This window comes from Vulpes lagopus, chromosome 2, assembly GCF_018345385.1.
Source record: "Vulpes lagopus strain Blue_001 chromosome 2, ASM1834538v1, whole genome shotgun sequence".
Lineage (NCBI taxonomy): Eukaryota > Metazoa > Chordata > Mammalia > Carnivora > Canidae > Vulpes > Vulpes lagopus.
In genome coordinates, this window is record NC_054825.1 from 26,537,215 (window position 1) to 26,558,658 (window position 21,444).

At 43.1% G+C, this 21,444-nt stretch overlaps 1 protein-coding gene and 1 pseudogene across 1 annotated transcript; one reads left to right on the top strand and one right to left on the bottom strand.

Annotated features, from left to right (window-relative positions):
* Nucleotides 1–144: 144 nt before the first annotated feature.
* On the bottom strand, nt 145–3,508 carry ELOVL3 (ELOVL fatty acid elongase 3). The gene is made up of 4 exons (XM_041742292.1): nt 3,211–3,508; nt 2,118–2,249; nt 1,098–1,249; nt 145–840 (listed from the first exon to the last, which is right to left on the bottom strand). Exons 1-4 carry the CDS (start codon nt 3,297–3,299, stop codon nt 413–415), a joined length of 801 nt encoding a protein of 266 aa, XP_041598226.1. The 5' UTR covers nt 3,300–3,508; the 3' UTR covers nt 145–412.
* Nucleotides 3,509–18,182: 14,674 nt separating this feature from the next.
* On the top strand, nt 18,183–19,219 carry LOC121485066 (annotated as a pseudogene).
* The last annotated feature ends 2,225 nt before the right edge of the window (nt 19,220–21,444 follow it).

Consider the following 21,444-nt stretch of genomic DNA (forward strand, 5'->3'; position numbering starts at 1 on the left):
TGTGTGTGTGTCTCTCATGAATAAATAAATAAAATCTTTTTTAAAAAATAGAGCAAGAAGATTTCTGGATAGAAATATAAATAATTTAGCTCTGGGAATCCTCTTCAGTTCTACCCCTATCCCAGGGCCTTCTTGGCCTTCATATTTATTTATTTATTTAAAGATTTTATTTAAATAAATAAAATCACTGAGCCTCCCAGGCGTCCCGGCCTTCACATTTAAAATAGAAACATCAAAGTACTAGATTACACCCTACCCAGGGCTGCCACCTCTTGTCTGACATAACTTCCAGCCACCTTGGGGCACACATTCCATGGGAAAAACCATGCAGGGAAGGCATCCTAATCATTCTTCCAAACCTAAGCTCATCCCCTCGGTGGGGAGAGCCTGGGGCTCCTTTTTCTCCAACCCTTCACTGACTCTTGGTCTTGGCTTTGACCTTGGGCACTATATAGGTTTGGTGGAAGAAATGGGCAAAGAGGATGAAATAGGTCGCATATAAGATGAGGGACCAGAAGAAGTGTTCCGCTGTGGTGTGGCATCCCTGTTCCTGTCTCCAGATGTAAGTTAGGATGCTGATAGTGGCTCCCATAAACATCTGCAGGAGCTGCAAGCTGGTGATGAGCATGGGTAACCACGTGGGGGACTTCACTTTGGCAGCCCTCAGAGTGTAGTAGATGTACATGATAGAATGCACACCGTAGTTCATGGTCATGAACCAGCCGCCTGAAGGCACCTTGTTCTTGTATCCAAAGCTTGTGTACACTAGCACTGTGCTGTGGTGGTACCAGTGTACAAAGATGAGTGGCCGCTTACGCAGGATGATGAAGGCCGTGTCTCCTGGGAGATGGGGAGTCATAGCTGGCAAACCATCCAGTGTTGGGCCTGCCCACCATGCTGGATACTGGGGCATGAGGGGAATTCTCAGGGCATGAGAAGGGTCTTTGTGGCAAATAATTTGAAAAGGGGCTTGGATAGAGGTATTGTTAGGACTCAGGGGTGGGGAAGGGACTTTCCATGGGATGGGTGAGGTTGGGGGGCGGATGAGGAGGGATGCAGTTAACTGGGCACCAGAGAGACAAAGCCTTGTCACTCACCAAGTTCAATGATCTTGCTGAGAAGAAAGAGGCAGGACCAGAATTTGACTATGGGATTGTCGATGTAGATAGAGAAGCACACAGTTTGCTTTAGACTCCTCCTAAGTAGCAAGGCCCCCATATGGCCCCATGTCCTCACTGCCCCCAGGATACTGAAATGGGACAGAAGAAAAGGGTGTTAAGAGTTACCTCCCCAGGCACCAATTCACCCTTCCCCCTTGACCTGGCAGGTCACTCCCCAAACTCCACCACTTTCCCCCTTCCAGCATAATGGGTCACTGCCTCTGAGATCCTGGGGCCAGAATCCAACCAGTAAACTAGAGGAGATGAAGGCTGGGGAAGGACCCGGAAATGCTGGAGGATCGGACTCAAAATTGAATTAGGGACTAGAGTTTTTGGTATAGGAAGAGCCTGGGAGGGGATGGACAACAGGACTGGGGTGATAGAAAGAGTTTGGGAAGGAGGGGCTAAAGAAGTTGTTGGAAGGTCTTGGAAAAGGGTGCTGAGAGTTATTAGAGGCAGGAGAAATTTGTTAAAAGTACACAGACTCCATGGGCACAAGAAGACTCATGAGAGAGAGCAGAAGCTGCCAGTCTGGGGCCTAGGGAAAGGAAAACAGGGTAATATGGGAGGAGGAGGAAGCTGAGAGGGTGCAGGAGCTGAGGGAAGGGGTTTTAGGAATAGAGTTAGAGGGGGGGGCGCATGGGTGGCTCAGCAGTTGGGCATCTGCCTTTGGCTCAGGGCATGATCCCTGGTCAGGGATCGAGTTCCGCATCAGGCTCCTTGCAGGGAACCTACTTCTCCCTCTATGTCTGTGCCTCTCTCTCTGTGTCTCTCATGAGTAAATAAATAAAATCTTAAAACAACAACAACAACAACAAAAAACGGGAATAGAGTTAGAGGGCAATTTAGGGCATTGACTCAGTTGGGGTTGCTAGAAAGCTTTTAGGAAATAGAATGAGGTTCTAGGGTCTACAGCATAGGCAGGGAGTGGAGACTGGGGGGAGGGGGGTGTCTTACCTGAAGACTGCAAGGCAGAAGGACCAAAGGATCAGAGGCCTCTGTAGGTTGAAGCCTTTCCGTGCCTTCATGTAGTTCTGCCCCACAAAGATGAGCAGCAGGTAGACCAGAGCTATGGGGAATGAGGTTGCCCTGGCAGGCAGAAGGCAGAGGGGTTTATAGTGGGTGCTGGTTAGAGGAATGCCCATTCATATCTCAAGGTGAGTGCTCTCGGAGTCCCAGCTCTGCCACTTATTAGACACAGAGAGAGGCACACTGGAAAAAAAAAAACTTAGTTCTCTGAGCCTCACTTTCCTTATTATAAAAGAGAAATAGCACTCTTCTGACAGTGGGAAGGTATATAAAGGACCTACCAAAGTGCAGGGGCTGTGTTCAAGGTTTCTGTGATTCTTGCTCTCAGAGGAATTGTGTGGGTGACAGCTGCTGGTCCATACTTAAAACCAACCCAGGGCTCTGATGTAAGAAAAATGTGGCAATAGTTTCTGCCCAGTTGGGTCATGGCAAATTGGCTGGAGCATAAAGTCAGCCGACAAGCCCCTCTAAGGAGCTTTAGGGCAAAATCAAAGAACCTGGGGAAATATTGAAAGAGCTCCCTGTGTCTCCTCCACAGCGGGGACGACGGAGCATTTGGGAAACGTGATAATTGTGAAGGTAGACAGTCCCTGGGCACCAGCACTATGCCTGCAGGCCTGCACACACCACCACAAAGGACAGAGGAGAGTCGTCTACATGGTGGGTGGGAGTAAGAGCTCAGATCAATCCCTTCCTCAGAGATCACTTCTCACTACACTCTTTCCTCTTTCTGTCTCCTACTTTCCTCACCCCATTTTCTTCCTTTCTCCCTCCCTCCCTCCGTCCCTCCCTCCCTCCTTTCGCTCTCTCTCTCTTTTTCTTCCAGATCTAATCTCTTTGAGATGCCACACCAACTGCATCTTGGACAACAGGGATATGGAGCCAGTACAGGGGAGCTGGATACCTTTGCTCTTTAAGAAAATCATTGCGGGCATTCAGTGTCTCCTCCCCCACCCACCTCCAAATAGCAGTCATCAAGGTCAGGACCCTGGCACAGAGCTTCGCCTTCCCCAGGTCTCACCAGTACTCTTCCAAAAAGGGCCTCATGTCCTGGAACAGCTCGAAGTAGTAAGGCTGCAAGATCTCTATGCCCTCCTCCGAGACATTCATGGCTGTGACAATTCACTCTGCAGAAGTCGACGTCCGGAGCTTTGGGAAGCTGGGCGAGAGGTTAGGGGACGGGACTTTGAGGCTGGACAGAATGCACGCGGGACCCAAGGAACTCCGTGGCCAGGCAAGCGAGGAGCTTCAGATTCAGGCACGTGCGCCGCGGCCAGCCCACCTCCACCGCCGCCGTCACTGTGGTATATGGAGCTGAATTGCAAAGCGCCGGGCCCAGGCGGCGCGCAGCCCCTCCCAACGCCAGGCCGTTATCCAATCTCGACCAAGATACGTCCCTGTCTTGCCCCTGCGCCGCAACTAGCTCTCTGATTGGTCATCCTCAAGGGAGCCTCCCCCTGGTGCTTCTCACACCCCACCCCAAATCCTGTGGTAGGATCCACCACGCCCACTTTCCCATCCTTTTCTTCCACACCTCCATTCCCACCTGCTTGGCTCAGGCCCTATGGCCTCGCCACTACCGCGACAGAGCAGTTGTCCCCCGTACTGCCAACCGTAGCCTTTGCCTCAGTTCGCTTTAATCCCACTACCTGGTAGTGAGATGAGCGTGGAGGTGTCCTCGGCCTCTGATGTGTGCATTCAAATTCTGATGTCATGGGACCCCTGGGTGGCTCAGTGGTTTAGCGCCTGCCTTCGGTCCAGGCCTGATCCTGGAGTCCCCTATAGGACACACTGCGTGGAGCCTGCTTCTCCCTCTGCCTGTGTCTCTGCCTCTCTCTGTGTGTGTCCCCCATGAATAAATAAAATCTGAAAGAAAAAAAGAGAGAAAGGAAGAAAGAAGAAAGAAAGAAAGAAAGAAAGAAAGAAAGAAAGAAAGAGAAAGAGAAAGAAAGAAGAAAGAAAGAAAGAAAGAAAGAAAGAAAGAAAGAAAGAAAGAAAGAGAAAGTTCCAATGTCAGTTTCCCTCCTCCCTGTGACCCTGGGAAACCCCGACTCTGGATGAGGATAAATCCTCGATAGTCCCATCTGCCTTCTTCAGGTCTGTGGTTGTGGGTGGGAAGATGAATTTTTAGAATTTTTTTAAAAAGATTTTACTTATTTCAGAGACGCCTGGGTGGCTCAGTGGTTAAGTGGCTGCCTTCAGCTCAGGGTGTGATCCTGGAGTCCCCAGATTGAGTCCTACATCAGGCTCCTGCATGAAGCCTGCTTCTCCCTCTTCCTATGTCTCTGCCTCTCTCTCTCTGTGTCTCTCATGAATAAATAAAATCTTTTAAAAATAATAAAAATAAATAAGATTTTACTTATGTGAGAGAGAACGAGCAGTAGGGAGGGGCAGATAGAGAGAGAGAAGCAGACTCCCTGCAGAGCAGGAAACCCTATGCCTAGCTTGATCCCAGGACCTAGAGATCATGACCTGAGCCGAAGGCAGAGGCTTAACCAACAGCCACCCAGGCACCCCAAATTTTAATAAATTTTATTGTCGAGGTTGTTGATGTTGATGTTTGGGGAGATGGTTATCCAGGCTGCTGTGAATTCTTTACAGTTTCCTGAATTCTTGACCTGCTCCAGCTTGAAACCCAGTAATAACCTTGGAGAGGAAAGGCAGTCATCTTCTTGGCTTCTGGGATTACTGTCTTCAGGTTTCCTGAAGGTCTTCTACATTTTATGGAAGAGGAGATGCATTGCAGTACCTTACTATTTTCTCCCAGAGTTTGTGCTTATCTAATCAAATCTATTTTTTCCTTGCCTGGGTACCCAGCCCCCCCCAAATAAATATTTTAAAACTTTTAAGATCTTACTTGTCTGGGAGATCCCTGGGTGGCTTATCTCTGTGTCTATCATGAATGAATAAATAAAATCTTTTTAAAAATAAAATAAAATAAATAAATAAATAAATAAATAAATAAATAAATAAATAGTAAATATTTATGTCTCTTGTCCCCTGTTTTGCAAATCTCCATCTTATTTCAAACTATCTTCAGGTCTTGTATTTCTCCCTCACTTTCATAAAGCCTAGGAGAGACATAAGGACAGACAAGTTAAGCTCTTTTTTAAAAAAATATTTTATTTATTTATTTATCAGAGAGAGAAAGAGAGAGAGAGAGGGGCAGAGACACAGGCAGAGGAAGAAACAGGCTCCGTGCTGGGAGCCTGATGTGGGACTCGATCCCGGGACTCCAGGATGATGCCCTGGGCTGAAGGCAGACACCAAACCACTGAGCCACCCAGGGATCCCTAAAGACATAAATATTTAAAATCGAGATATGGTTATAAATGACTACATGTAATAAGGTGCACAGGCTCCAGAGTCTGAGGAATCTCAGACTCCAATTCTTTGAACCTCAGCCACTGTCCTGTCCACGCTAACTAAATGACCCTCAAGTGTATCCCCTCAGTCTTGTACTTCATCACCTCTACCTGGTTGGTTCTTACTACAGCCACTACCTTAGTCATGTTAACTCGTTGCATCATCCCCTTCTCTAATATAGTGCTTCCCTCTCTCCATTGCATTAGAATTGGAGAGGAATTCCCAAACCTGGATGATAACCTTGACATTCCTGAGCTCCAATCACAGAGATTCAGACCCAGTAGGTGGTCCCAGACCCTACTTTGGAAACCATCACTTTCTGAACTCTTATCTAAAACTTAAACTGGAGGGGTGCCTGCATGGCTCAGTCAGTTAAGCACCTGCCTTTGGCTCAGGTCATGATCCCAAGGTCTTGGCATGGAGCCCCACATGGCTCCCTGCTCATTGGGGTGTCTGCTTCTCCCTCTCCCTCTGCATCACCCCCTGCTCATGCTCTCTTGCTTGCTCATTCTATATATATATAAATAAATAAAATCTTAAAAAAAAAAAAAACTAAATTGTATGAAGCTGCTTTCCTGCTGCTTCAGTAGCTCTTGACTGCTCCATATGTAGGCTGACACTCAGAACATGATTAGTACATATCTGATGAATCAATGAATAAATATAAGAATGAATACTACAAGAATAATACAATCTAGGTGCTAAAGACCTAGATTCAAATCCAAGCTTCACCATTAACTAGTTATGTCGTTTTAGGAAAGTTATCTAACCTCTTTGAGATCGACAGTTTTCACCGGTAGAGTAGTCATACTTGCCTGCTTACCTCACAAGGTTGGGGTCAGTATACAAATCATACAATTTCAAGGAAAGGATATTGTAGATTAGACACATGGAAGTATCAGGGTGAATAATTCTGAAAGGTTTACAAATGCATATAGCATATGTATACTTGGTCCTGAGTTTCTCTCAAATGAAGATACTTTCCATTGTCTTTCCCTGTGAAGTTTAATGATTTTATTTTTTTAAAGGTTTTATTTATTTATTCATGAGAGACACAGAGAAAGAGGCAGAGACATAGGCAGAGGGAGAAGCAGACTCCCTGCAAGGAGCCTGATGCGAGACTGATCCCAGGATCCCGGGATCACAACCTGAGTAGAAGACAGGTGCTTAACCAACTGTCTGAGCCACTCAGGCACCCTACCTCTATTTTTTTTTTTATGACTTATTTATTCATTTGAGAGAGAGTGTGTGCATGCGAGTGGGGAGTGGGGAGGGACAGAAGGAGAGAGAGAATCTCTAGCAGACTTCTGTCTGAGCTCAGAGCCCAGATATGGAGCTCAATCCCAGGACCCTGAGATCATGACCTGAGCCAAAATCAAGACTCTCACGCTTAACTGACTGAGCTACACAGGTATCCCTAAAGGTTTTATTTTTTTTTTTAAGATTTTATTTATTTATTCATGAGAGACACAGAGAGATAGGCAGAGACATAGGCAGAGGGAGAAGGCTTTCTGCAGGGAGCCTGATGGGAGACTGATCCCAGGACCCGGGATTCTGCCCTGAGCCAAAGGCAGATGCTCAATTGCTGAGCCACCCAGGCCTCCCCTAAAGATTTTATTTTGAAGTAATCTCTACACCCAACTGGGACTAGAAATCACAACCCCAAGATCAAGAGTTACATGCTCCACCAATTGAGCTAGCCAGGCGGCTCTTATGATTTCTTGAAAAATACATGTTTCCCCCACTAGTCCTTGAGCTCTATAAATGCAGGCAGTATGTCTGTTTTGCTCAACATGATTCTCCAACTGGGCGCATACTAGGTAGTCAGATAATATTTGCTGCATGACTGATTGGATGGGTGAAATCCTCAATCTATAAATCTGGGTGACACTCTTTGTTTCTCCAGGATAAACACACACCCCAAGCTTATCTGGTCTTTTAGCTCTTGGCCTCAGCTTTCTCATCTGTAAAACAGGGATAATATCTACCTCAGAAGGAGGTTTATAAGGTTCAAATGAGATCATATATGTTAAAGAGCATCATACAATGTAAAGTTTTAAGCAAACATCAGTAATTGCTACCCCCAAAAAAGTGAATTTGTACAAATTGCAATTTCTTTCTAATAAAAGTTAACTAAATTAACTTGAAAGTCATGATCTGGTAACTGGTTGCACAATGTGGAATGTAGTTAACACTACTGAATTACACACTTAAAAATGGTTAGGATGGTAAATTTTATGTAACACATATATCTTACTATATTTTTTTTAATTTAAAGGAAAGCTATAAAATGGGAACAGTTTTAAGATAAAGAGTTAATGGGGATCCCTGGGTGGCGCAGCGGTTTGGCGCCTGCCTTTGGCCCAGGGCGCGATCCTGGAGACCCGGGATCGAATCCCACATCAGGCTCCCGGTGCATGGAGCCTGCTTCTCCCTCCGCCTGTGTCTCTGCCTCTCTCTCTCTCTCTGTGACTATCATAAATAAAAAAAAAAAAAAAAAAAAAAAAAAAAGATAAAGAGTTAATGTGCATACTACATAAAAAGCTTATCCTTAGTCCTATCTCTGAACTTCGGTAAGTGGCTAAAAACACAGATAGGCTCATCTTATAGACTCCAGTGTCTCCAAGTCCACCTATCATTAGCTTCTAGAAAGATCTTCCTAAAACACATGTTAGTTCATGTCATTCCTCTTTAAGAAGAAAAAAATTCTCAGGGTAAAGGTCAGAATCCTGAGGTCAGCCCTGACTCTTCCTTTCTTTCTTTTTTAAAAAAGATTTATTTATTTATTCATTCATTCATGATAGACACAGAGAGAGAGAAAGAGAGAGAGAGAGAGAGGCAGAGACAAAGGCAGAGGGAGAAGCAGGCTCCTCACAGGGAATCCGATGAGGGACTCATTCTGGATCCAGGGATCACATCCTGAACCAAAGGCAGAAGCCCAACCACTGAGCCACCTAGGCATCCCCTGACTATTCCTTTCTAGCCAATGTGTTCATTATCCTTCTGTCCCAGCATTCCACATTTTAGCTTTATAAAAGCCACATCGTGGACACCTGGGTGGTTCAGTGGTTGAGCATCTGCCTTCGGCTCAAGGCAGATGCCCCCAGTCCAGGGATCGAGTCCTGCCTCAGGTTTCCTGAGAGAAGTCTGCTTCTCCCTTTGTCTATCTCTCTGCCTCTCTGTGTGTGTCTCTCACGAATGAATAAATAAAATCTTAAAAAAAAAAAGTCACAACCCCATTACACAAGTACTATATTTTATGTTTTTCAACCTGTTTACCTCTCTCCACACTGTTTTATCTCTCCAGACCTCTTCTCACCTGGACAAAGCTTACTCTTTGTTTGGCCTTAGTTCCAAAGTCACTTGACCTGCAAAAGCCTAACCTGCTTCATAGGGAGTCAACACTTTCCTTCTCTGTCTTCCACCCAGAGGACTTTGCCCAAACTACCTGCTGGTATTGTGTTTCTACCAATGGAGTAAAGTTAATTATATATTTTCTATACTACCTGCCTCACCCAACCTATCCCATATGGTCATTTCTGTTAGGGCACTCATCCTTGAGGGAAGCACAAAGCACTTAGCACATAGACGGCACTCAAAATATGTCTGTTGCTTTGAATTGAATAGGCATCTAAAAGGAAATACAAACAGTAAACATACATATATATATTTTAAAGACTCAACTTCCTTAGTAATTATGGAAATGCAGATTAAAGACTATCTGTATAGCATGGTCCCAATTAACTGCCATTAAGCCAAGTAAAAATTAATTACCCAACGCCAGTCAAAGCCTTGGGAAAAGATATATCCATACCTGGCCAGTAGCCAGGTAAATTGACTTAATCCTTCTAAAAGCACACTTAGGTAACACTATGCTTTGCTCCAGCTCCCACTAGAAATGTAAAATCCAGTGATACAGGCCAAAAAAAAAAAAAATCTATATGTACTGAAATGCTTACATCAGCAGGTTTTAAAAATAATAGAGATGTGGAACCCACCATTGGATGATTAAATTGTTAAACACTTAACAGTGCAAAACAGCTTACAGCTACCAGAAAATGGAGAAACATCAAACCATGTTTGTAAAATAATGTGAAAGGAAACATTTGAAACTGTATTTATCCTATTATCTCAGTTATCTAAAAGTGATGATGTTTTTAAAGATTGAAATTGAAAAGAAAACTAAAACATGAAATCATTTGATGGAGTGGGTGAGATTACAGGGAAAAAAATCATTAGTATTTTAAATTTTCTTTCGTGGGCGCCTGGGTGGCTCCATTGCAAGTGTCTGGCTTCAGCTCAGGTCACGATCTCAGGGCCCTGGATCAGTCCCAAGTCTGGCTCCTTGCTCAGCGGGGTGTCTGCTTCTCCCTCTCCCTCTGCCTGCCACTTCCTCTGCTTGTGCGCTCTGTCTCTCTCTCTCTCTCTCTCTCTCTCTCTCTCCCTGTCAAATAAATAAATAAATAAATAAATCTTTAAAAATAAATAAATAAATATTCTTTCATAATATTTTTAAATTGATGTCACAAGATTTTGGAATGCTACACATCCAGGGGAAAATGATTTTAATGACATAGAAGTGCTCTGGATATCCAGGGGAAAATGATTTTAATGACATAGAAGTGCTCTGGATAGAATATAAAATCTAAAAAATGTAGGATATGAGACTATGTATAGTATGGTCTCAGATTCGTGGAGCAAAACATGGAAGGATGTAGATAGAATATTTGTAAACTTTCTCTAGAGGAAAAAATATGAAAGAAAACTATGCTGAGAACAAACATTGAAAGGAAATGCACCAAAATGCTAACAGTTTATCTGGATGGCGGAATTTGGGTGATTTTAAAATTATGTTTAATTAACCAGTAGATGTTCAAAACTAATAATAGATGATTGAAATTCCTTGGGTTGAAGTCTCTCTTTTCCATGTGTTCTGTCACTAAATCGGCTTTTCTGCTTCTACATTCCCTACTTTCAGATCCTGCTTGTCCATGTCAGATCATCTCCTTTCCTCAGTGTTTTTACTGTCTTGGTCTTGCTCCTTCTTCTTTTTTATTTTATTTATTTATTTGACAGAGAATAAGAGAGAGAGCACGAGCAGGAAGAGCAGGCTCCAACCCAGGACCCTGGGATTGTGATCTGAGCTGAAAATAGACTTTTTTTTTTTTTTAAGATTTTATTTATTTATTCATGAGAGACACACATAGAGAGAGGCAGAGACACAGGCAGAGGGAGAAGCAGGCTCCATCCAGGGAGTCCAGGATCCAGGGACTTCAGGATCATGCCCCAGGCTGAAGGGAGGTGCTCAATTGCTGAGCCAACCAGGCGCCACCCCCCCCCCTTTTTAAAGATTTTTGTTTATTTACTCATGAGAGACACAGAGAAAGAGGCAGAGACATAGGCAGAGAGAGAAGCAGGTTCCCCATGGGGAGCCTGATGAGGGACTCGATCCCCAGACTCTGGAATCACGATCTGAGCCAAAGGCAGACAGACACTCAACCACTAAGCCATCCAGGTGCCCCTGAAGACAGACTCTTAACCAACTAAGCTACACAGCGCCCGCCCCCCCACCTTGGTTTTGACTCTACATTTCTTCCTGTGCCTTCGCTGGTTCTTCTTCCCATACTTCTCACGTCTTTAATGCTATTGTTTCTTAAAGTCCTGCCCTGTCCCTTATTCCTTCTGTTACTCTCTGTCCTGGCTAACTCCCTTTCATGACTTCACCTGTTACTTCTAGTTGGCTAACCCCAAACTACTTATCTTCTATCTTGACCTCTGTTCTCTGTTCTTCCTCATATTTCCAACTTCCCACTGGACTTCTCTACCTGGCTGATCTGAGTTACAGACAGCTCACATTCAAGTGTAGAAACCCAGTTCACTTTCTTCCTAGGCCTATTCTTTTTGCTGACTTCCTGTTTCTAGTTAAAGTCACCACCAGGCTCCCAGGCTCCTAGGCAGGACAGAATACATAATTTGTGAGGCCTAGTGCTAAATTAAAATGTAAGGTCCCCGGCAGTCCTGGTGGCTCAGCGGTTTGGCGCTGCCTTCAGCCCAGGGTGTGATCCTGGAGGCCTGGGATCAAGTCCCACGTGGGGCTCCTTGCATGGAGCCTGCTTCTCCCTCTGTCTGTGTCTCTGCCTCTCTCTGTGTGTGTCTCTCATGAATAAATAAATAAAATCTTAAAAAAAAATAAAATGTAAGGTCCCTTGTTCAAAAGTTATGAAGACTCTCAAGATGGTGACAGCAGAACACAAAACAGAGTGTAAGGCACTTCCAGGTGCAGGGCCCTGTGTGATTGCACATGCTGCATACCCATAAGTCAACCTTGTGCCTAGGCTTAACTATGGGGATCCATCTTTGATTCCTCTTTCTCCTTTATTTTGGTTTGGTTGACAGGGTATATAGTGCATCTACTCACAAAAATGGGAAGTAATGGGAGAGGAATATATTTGAATAGCAGGGTGAAAAGGAGATGAGTTCAATTTAGGCCCTATGAATGCAAGGAACATCCAAATCAGAGGATCCAATAACCAGTTGTCTAGAACTCAGGCTGTCAATCTGCCTTCAATACCCGGGGTAGAGGATATCACTGAACTTGGCTGTGGATGAAATTAGTCAGGGAGAGGTCAAGTAGGGCCTTTCAAATTGGGGTCCATAGACCATTTACACTGTCATCTCCAGCTTGTTAAACATGAAGTCTCCTCAGGTCACCCCAGCCTTCTGAATCTGAATATATTTAGAAATAGGTAGGGCTTGGGAATTATAGTTTCAACCATCTTCCCAGGTGATTCTTTTGCTCATTAGAGTTTCAGAACTATTAATGTGAGTCAGAAGATTGATGAGGCTACAACCCCATAGAACATATCAATGTACAAGGTAGTGGCTTTCATAATTTTTTGACTGAGACACACAAGGAGAAATAGATGTTATGTTGTAACTCCATACATATACATGTATTGGAAACAACATCTTTCAAAACATACATGTCCTTTCCATGTTGTGTCTGATATTTTTATTCCATTGTATTTCATTATTTAAAAATGCCCATCATGGGGCTCCTGGGTGGCTCAGTCAGTTAAGCATTGGACTCTTGATCTCAGCTCAGGTCTTTTTTTTTTTTTTCCTCTCAGCTCAGGTCTTGATCTCAGGGTTGGGAATTCAAGCCTCCAGGTTGGGCTCCACGCTGAGTGTAGAGACTATTTAAAAAAAAAAATGCCCATCATGACCCATGAATAGGCTGCATCTTGAATTTGAAAAACACCGGTTAAGAGGGAAAGGGTGTTGGTAGGGCCAGGAAAAAAATAAATCTAAACTCTCCACAGGTTCTTCAGGGTCTAAACTATATTTCAAAGCTTCTGAAAGCAAGCCTGCATTTGAGTTATATCTGAAGAACCCTCAGTTCATTTATTAACTGTTACTGGACAGATGAATTCATGGAAGCCATGATTCCACCAACAGCCCATAGTGACCCCTGCTGTGCAAGCCACCAGCCCATCTCACAAGGGGGCTATGTAAGATGGGGCAGCACCACCAAATGTAGGCACTTAAAGTAAACCCTCCCTCTCTTCCCTTGTTTGCCTTAAGTATCCTAAAGTGACTCTGCCATGTCTCTTTTCTCCAGCATCATCCTCTGCCTCCTATCGCCTTTCATCTCAGAACTTACTCTGCATTTGTATGTTGTTTTCTCATTTTCATTCATCTCAAAATATCTTCTAACTCCTCATGTGATCTCTTCTTTGACCCACTGGTTATTTGAGAGCATGTTGTTTAATTTCCACATATTTGTGAATTTTTTAGTTTTCCTTCTGTTACTGATTTCTAGTTTCTCATTCTATTGTGATAAGAGAAGATACTTTGTATGACTTCAACCTTTAAATTGATTGAGACTTGCTTTGTGGCCTAACATATGGTCTATCCTGGAGAATGTTCTCTCTGCAATTGAGAAAAATATGTATTCTGCTGGTGTTGGATGGACTGTTCTGTATGTCTGATAGGTCTAGTTAATGAACTAGTACAAGTCCAAGTAGTAATACTAGTACAAGTCCTTCCTTTTTTTTTTTAAGATTTATTTATTTATTCATTCAGAGAGAGCAAGAGAGAGGCAGAGACACAGGCAGAGGGAGAAGCAGGCCCCATGCAGGAAGCCCGATGCGGGATTTGATCCCGGGTCTCCAGGATCACACTGGAGGCAGGCAGGCAGCACTAAACTGCTGTGCCACCGGGGCTGCCAAGTCCTTCCTTTTTTAATTAACCTTCTGTTTAGTTGTTCTATCCAAGTTTGAAAATGAGGTATTGAAGTCTCCAAGTATTACTGTAGGACTGTCTATTCTTTTCTTCAATTCTGTTCATTTTAGCTTCATACATTTTGGAGCTCTGTTGTTAGGTGAATATATGTTTATAATTGTTTTGTCATTTTTGACGGATTGAAACTCTATCTATCTATCTATCTATCTATCTATCTATCTATCTATCATGTCCTTCTTTGTCTTAATAACACTTTTGGACTTAAAGTCTGTTATTAGTATAACTACTACAGCTTTCTTTTGGTTACCATTTGTATGAAATATCTTTTTCCATCTTTTCACTTTCCAACTATTTTTGTCTTTAGATCTTCCTCTATTTTAAAAAGAATTTATTTATTTATTTATTTATTTATTTATTTATTTATTTGAGAGAGAGAGATTGAGCACAAGCAGAGGGAGTGGCAGAGGGAGAGGGAGAAGCAGGCTCCCCGACCAGCAGGAAGCCCGACGTGGGGCTGGGTCCCAGGACCCCAGGATCATGACTTGAGTGGAAGGCAGCCGCTTAACCAACTGATCTACCTAGGTGCCCTGGATCTAAAGAGTCTCTTATAGAAGGCATGGAGTTGGATCATTTTAAAATCTATTCTGCCAATGTCTGCAATTTAATTGAAGAGTTTAATCCATTTACATTTAAAGTAATTATTGATAGGGATGCCTGGGTGGCTCAGCAGTTGAGCATCTGCCTTTGGCTTAGGGTCTGATCCTGGAGTTCTGGGATCGAGTTCCGCATGGGGCTGTCTGCATGGAGTCTGCTTCTCCTCCCTCTTCCTGTGTTTCTGCCTCTCTCTCTGTGTCTCTCATGAATGAATATTTTTTTTATTTTTTAAAGATTTTATTTATTCATGAGAGACACAGAGAGAGAGGCAAAGACATAAGCAAAGGGAGAAGCAGGCTCTTATGCAGGAAGCCCAATGTGGGATTCATCCCAGGACTCCAGGATCACACCCTGAGCCAAATGCAGACGCTCAACTGTTGAGCCAACCAGGCATCCCTCTTATGAATGAATAAATAAAATCTTTTTTAAAAATAAAATAATTATTGATAAAGAAGAATTTATTTCTGCCATTTTGCTATTTGCTTTTTATATATATCTTTTTAGTCCCCCAATTCCTCCATTACTGCCTTCTTTTATGTTTCTTTTTTTTTTTTCTAGTGTACTGTTTTGGTTCTGTTCTCAATTCTTTTTCTGTATTTTTTAAAAATTGTTTTCTTGGTGGTTTCCCTGGGTGTTATGAATAACACATTAGGTTGATAATAATCTAGTACAAATGGATCCAACTTAGTTTTAATAGTACACAAAACTGCTCCTATGTATCTCTGTCTCCCCCTCCTCACCTTATATTGTTATTGTCACAAATTACATCTGAATGGGGACGTATGGGTGGCTCAGCAGTCACCCAGCATCTACTTGAGCATCTACTTCGGCTCAGGGTCTGATCCCGGAGGTCCAGGGATCAAGTTCTGCATCAGGGTCCCTGTGAGGAGCCTGCTTCTCCCTCTGTCTGTGCCTCTGCCTCTCTCTGTGTGTCTCTTATGAATAAATAAATAAAATCTTTTTAAAAAAATTACATCTGGATGCACTGTGTACCCATTAACATAGATTTAAAATTACTATCTTATGCATTTGTCTTTTAAATCATATAGGAAGGAAAAAAAGAAGAGTTACAATTCAAAAATATAATACTGGATTTTATATTTACCTATATGTAGATGTGATTACTATTGTTCTTTATTTCTTTGTATGGTACCTAGTTACTGTCTAGTGTTCTCTCATTTCTGTCTGAAATTTCTTATAGGGAGTTTCTTATAGGGTATTTCTTGTAAGGCAGGTCTACTAGTAAAGAACTTCAGCTTTTGTTTATCTGGAAATGCCCTAATTTCTCCTATCAAGTAAGATTGAATACATTTATTCATAATGATACTATAAAACCTGTTTTATTGGTCTCTCTTGAAGAATGGTAGGGAATCAGCTCATTATTTTGAAAATTGGCAAAGAAAAAAACAATCAGCATCTGTTATCTTTTTCCTATCCAAACTCAGTATCTCAGAATAACTGAATAGGTGATAAAAGGAAGTTTCTCTCCTTATAGAAATAGTAAACAGAGTAGAAATAATTTCTAGAATGCAAATCAGTAGAAATTAAAACATAACCAGTTGGTAACCCCTAATGAATTAAGAAAAGGCTATCAAGAGCTGATAACATTGCAAAAAGAGACAAGGAAATTGTGTTCCTTATGATAGAAGCACACAACATCATTGGTAAAGTAGTCTGGCTTTTAAAAAAAGCAAATCAGTTGTATTTCTATACAATAACAATGAGACATAAGAAAGAGAAATTAAGGAGTCAATCCATTGACAATTGTACCCAAAACCGTAAGATACCTAGGAATAAACTTAACCAAAGAGGCAAAGGATCTATACTCAGAAAACTACAGAACACTCATGAAAGAAATTGAGGAAGACACAAAGAAATGGAAAAACATTCCATCCATACTCATGGATTGGAAGAACAAATATTGTTAAATTGTCTATGCTATCTAGAGCAATCTATACATTCAATGCAATCCTTATCAAAACACCACAACTTATTTCACAGAGTTGGAAAAAATAATCCTAAAATTTGTACAGAACCAGAAAAGACCCAAGCAGTGAAAAGAATATTGAAAAAGAAAACCAATGCTGGGGCATCACGATGTCTGACTTCAAGCTGTATTACAAAGCTGTAATCATCAAAATAGTATGATACTGGCACGAAAACAGACACATAGATAAATGGAACAGACTAAAGAACCTAGAATTGGACCTTCAACCCTATGGTCAACTAATCTTCAACAGAGCAGGAAAAAATATAAAATGGAAATAAGAGAGTCTCCAACAAATGGTGTTGGGAAAATTGGACAGTCACCTGCAGAAGAATGAAACTGGACCATTTTCTCACACCATACACAAAAATAGACTCAAAATGGATGAAGGACCTAAATGTGAGATAGGAATCCATCAAAATCCTAGAGGAGAACACAGGCAACAACTTTTGTGACCTTGGCCACAGCAACTTCTTACTAGACACATCTCCGAAGGCAAAGGCAAAAATGAACTACTGGGACTTCACCAAGATAATAAGCTTTTGCACAACAAAGGAAACAGTCAACAAAATCAAAAGACAACTGATAGAATGGGAGAAGATATTTGCAAATGACATATCAGATAAAGGGCTAGTATCCAAAATCTATAAAGAACTTCTCAAACTCAACACCCAAAGAACAAATAATCCAATCAAGAAACAGGAAGAAGAGGGATGCCTGGGTGGCTTAGTGATTCAGCATCTGCCTTTGGCTCAGGTCATGATCGGAGAGTCCTGGGATTGAGTCCCACATCGGGCTCCAAGCAGCAAGCCTGCTTCTCCCTCTGCCCATGTCTCTGCCTCTCTCTGTGTGTCTCTTGTGAATATATAAATAAAATCTTAAAAAAAATAGGCAGAAGACATGAATATGTCTTCTCCAAAGAAGACACACAAATGGCCAGGGAAATACAAATCAAAATTACAATGAGATACCACCTCATATCAGTTGGAATGGCTAAAATCAATACTTTTCTTTATTGCTTTTGGATTTTTTATAAAGATTTATTTATTTATCCATTCAGAGAAAGCGAAGAGAGAGGCAGAGACACAGGCAGAGGGAGAAGCAGGCTCCACGCCGGAAGCCCGACGCGGGACTCGATCCTGGGTCCCCAGGATCACACCCCGGGCTGCAGGCGGCGCTAAACCGCTGCGCCACCGGGGCTGCCCACCACTGTGCCACCGGGGCTGCCTGGCTTTTGGATTTACTTCTTGCTTAGGAACGTCATGCCTGGGGTGCCTGGGTGGCTCAGTAGGTTAAGTGTCTGCCTTCAGCTCAGGTCATGATCTTGGGGTCCTGGGATTGAGCCCCACATTGGGCTCCCCACTCATCAAGGAGCCTACTTCTCCCTCTGCCCCTACGCGCTACTCGTGCTCTCTTTCTCCCTTGCATGTGCACTCTCTCCCTCTCTCAAATAAATGAAATCTTTAAAAATGTTTAGTTTTATTTTATTATTCATGAAACATACAGAGAGAGGCAGAGACATAGGCAGAGAGAGAAGCAGGTTCCCTTCAGGGAGCCCAATGCGGGACTCAATCTCAGAACCCCAAGATCATGACCCGAGCTAAAGGTAGACGCTCAACCACTGAGCCACCCAGGCATCCCTAAAAAGCTTTTTTTTTTAAAGAAATGTCGGCTGTCTGCTCCTCCCCATTTGACAGACATGCATCTTCTGGTGCAGTGCCAGCTGCGTCCCTTGAGACACAATGGTGAAGGTTAGAGTGAATGTATTTGGCCGTATTGGGCACTGGTCACCAGGGCTGCTTTTAACTCTGGCCAAGTGGATATTGTCACCATCAATGACCCCTTCATTGACCTCAACTACATGGTGTATATGTTCCAGTATGATTCTGCCCATGGCAAATTCCATGGCATGGTCAAGGCTGAGAATGGGAAACTTGTCAGAATTGGAATGTTCATCTCCATCTTCCAGGAGCGAAATCCCACCAACATCAAATGGGGTGATGCTGGTGCTGAGTATGTTGTGGAGTCCACTGGGGTCTTCACCACCATGGAGAAGGCTGGGGCTCACTTGAAAGGGAGGGCCAAGAGGGTCATCATCTCTGCTCCTTCTGCTGATGCCCCCATGTTTGTGATGGGCGTGAACCACTAGAAGTATGACAACTCCCTCAAGATTGTCAGCAATGACTCCTGCACCACCAACTGCTTGGCTCCTCTGGCCAAAGTCATCCATGACCACTTCGGCATCATGGAGGGCCTCATTACCACTGTCCATGCCATCATTGCCACCTAGAAGACCGTGGATGGCCCCTATGGGAAGCTGTGGCATGATGGCCGAGGGGCTGCCCAGAACATCATCCCTGCTTCCATTGGCACTGCCAAGGCTGTGGGCAGGTCATCCCTGAGCTGAACAGGAAGCTCACTGGCATGGCCTTCCGTGTCTCCACCCACAACGTGTCAGTTGTGGATCTGACATGCTGCCTGGAGAAAGCTGCTGTATATGACGACATCAAGAAGGTGGTGAAGCAGGCATCGGAGGCCCCCCTCAAGGGCATCCTGGGCTACACTGAGGACCAGGTTGTCTCCTGTGAGTTCAACAGTAACACCCACTCTTCCACCTTCGACACCGGGGCTGGCATTGCTCTCAATGACCACTTTGTCAAGCTCATTTCCTGGTATGACAATGAATTTGGCTACAGCAACCAGGTGGTGGACCTCATGGTCCACATGGCCTCCAAGGAGTAAGAGCCTCCTGGACCACCAGCCCCAGCAAGAACAAGAGGAAGAGAGAGGCCCTCAGCTGCTGGGGAGTCCCTGCTCCAACTTAATCCCCCAACACACTGAGAATCTCCTGACCTCCAATCTACAACCCAGACCCCAAGGAAGGAGAGGGGGTTGGGGAGCCCTACCTTGTCATGTACCATCAATAAAGTATACTGTACCCCCCAAAAAAAGAAATGTCATGCCTACCCCAAATTTATTTTTAAAATCAGACTGTTCTTCAATTATATTTATACTTCTAGTATTTCCTGAACTCACACCTGTAAATGGGATGGAATAGGACTCTTTTAAAAAATAAAAAGTCAAGTCTCATTATCATATATTACTCCATTCTGATTTTTTAAAAGATTTTATCTATCTATCTATCTATCTATCTATCTATCTATCTATCTATCTAGATATGAGAGACACACAGAGAGAGAGAGGCAGAGACACAGGCAGAGGGAGAAGCAGGCTCCATCCGGGGAGCCTGACATGGGACTCGATCCCAGCACTCCAGGATTGCACCCTGGGCTGAAAGCAGTTGCTAAACCACTGAGCCACCCAGGGATTCCCCCCGATTCTGATTTTAAAATGGCACCTTTGGAGTGCCTGGGTCATGCAGTTGGTTAAGCATCTAACTCTTGATTTTGGCTCAGGTCATGATCTTAGGATGGTGAGATCAGCTCCATGTCTGGTTCTATGCTCAGTGCAGAGTCTACTTGAGATCCTCTCTGCCTCGCCCTCCGCCTCTCCCAGCTTTTGCTGTTTCTCTGTCTCTTTTTCTCTCAAATAAATACATATTAAAAAAAATAAAATGCCACCTTTATTATAACTAAATATCCATAGTCACATGAACCTTTTTCTAGACTCTCTGTATAGTTTTTCTGAAAAGTTTTGTGTGTGTGACAATAAAATATGTTTAAATTACCATAGCTTGGGGATCCCTGGGTGGTGCAGCGGTTTGGCGCCTGCCTTTGGCCCAGGGCGCGATCCTGGAGACCCAGGATCGAATCCCACATCGGGCTCCCGGTGCATGGAGCCTGCTTCTCCCTCTGCCTGTGTCTCTGCCTCTCTCTCTCTCTCTCTGTGTGGCTATAATGAGTAAATAAAAATTAAAAAAAAATAAAAAATAAAAATAAATTACCATAGCTTTAGAGGTAGTTTTGATATCTAGTAGGACCCATTCATCTTCATGGTTCTTTTCCAAGTTATGTTTCTTCTCTTCTTAAATAAATAAATCTTTTTTTTTAAGATATTTATTCATTTGAGAGAGTGTGTACATACGAGCAGGGGGAGCAGCAGAGGGAGAAGAAATAGGCTCCATGCTGAGCTGGGAGACCAATGCAGGGCTTGATCCCAGGACCCTGAGATCATGACCTGAGCCAGAAGCAGTCACTTAACCGACTGAGCCACCCAGGCACCCCTAAATGAATAAAATCTTAAAAAAATAAGAAGAATAAAGCAAACTGGAACTCTAATACATTGTAGGTGAGATTGCAACATGGTATGGAACTTGGGAAACAGCTTGGCAGTGTCATAAAGTTAAACATACACTTACCTTATAACCCAGTAATCCCACTCTTAGATATTTACCCAAGAACAAATGTGGATATATGCCTACACAAAGACTGATATGCAAATAGCTGTGTTCATGAAAAAACACAAACTGGAACAAACTAAATGTCTTATCAACTGGCAACTGAATAAACAATTTCTTTATTATGCAAAACTATCCTGTATTAAAAAGAAGTGAGATAATTGATATATTCAACAACGTGAATGAATCTTATAAACTTCATGGTAGGAGCACCTGGCTGGCTCAGTTGGCAGAGCATGTGACTCTTGATCTCAAGGTTGGAGTTAGAGCACCATGGTGGGAGTAGAGATTACTTAAAAAAATTAAACCTTAAAAAAAGCGGGGGCGGCACCTACGTGCTCAGTCGGTTAAACATCTGCCTTCCAGGTGATGATCCCGGAGTCCTGGGATAGCTCCACATCGGGCTCCCTGCTCAGCAGAATCTGCTTCTCCCTCTCCCACTGCCACTGCCCCCTGCTTTCAAATAAATAAAATCTTTCTTAGAAAAATAAGAGAAATATATTTTTTTAAATAAGAGAAATATTAAGCTAATTGAAAGAAGTCAAACACAAAAGACTACATATTGTGATGCCATTTATATCAAATTCTATTTGAGCCCTTTCTCTTTTTTCTTGATAAGTCTGGCTAGAGGTTTATCAATTTTATTG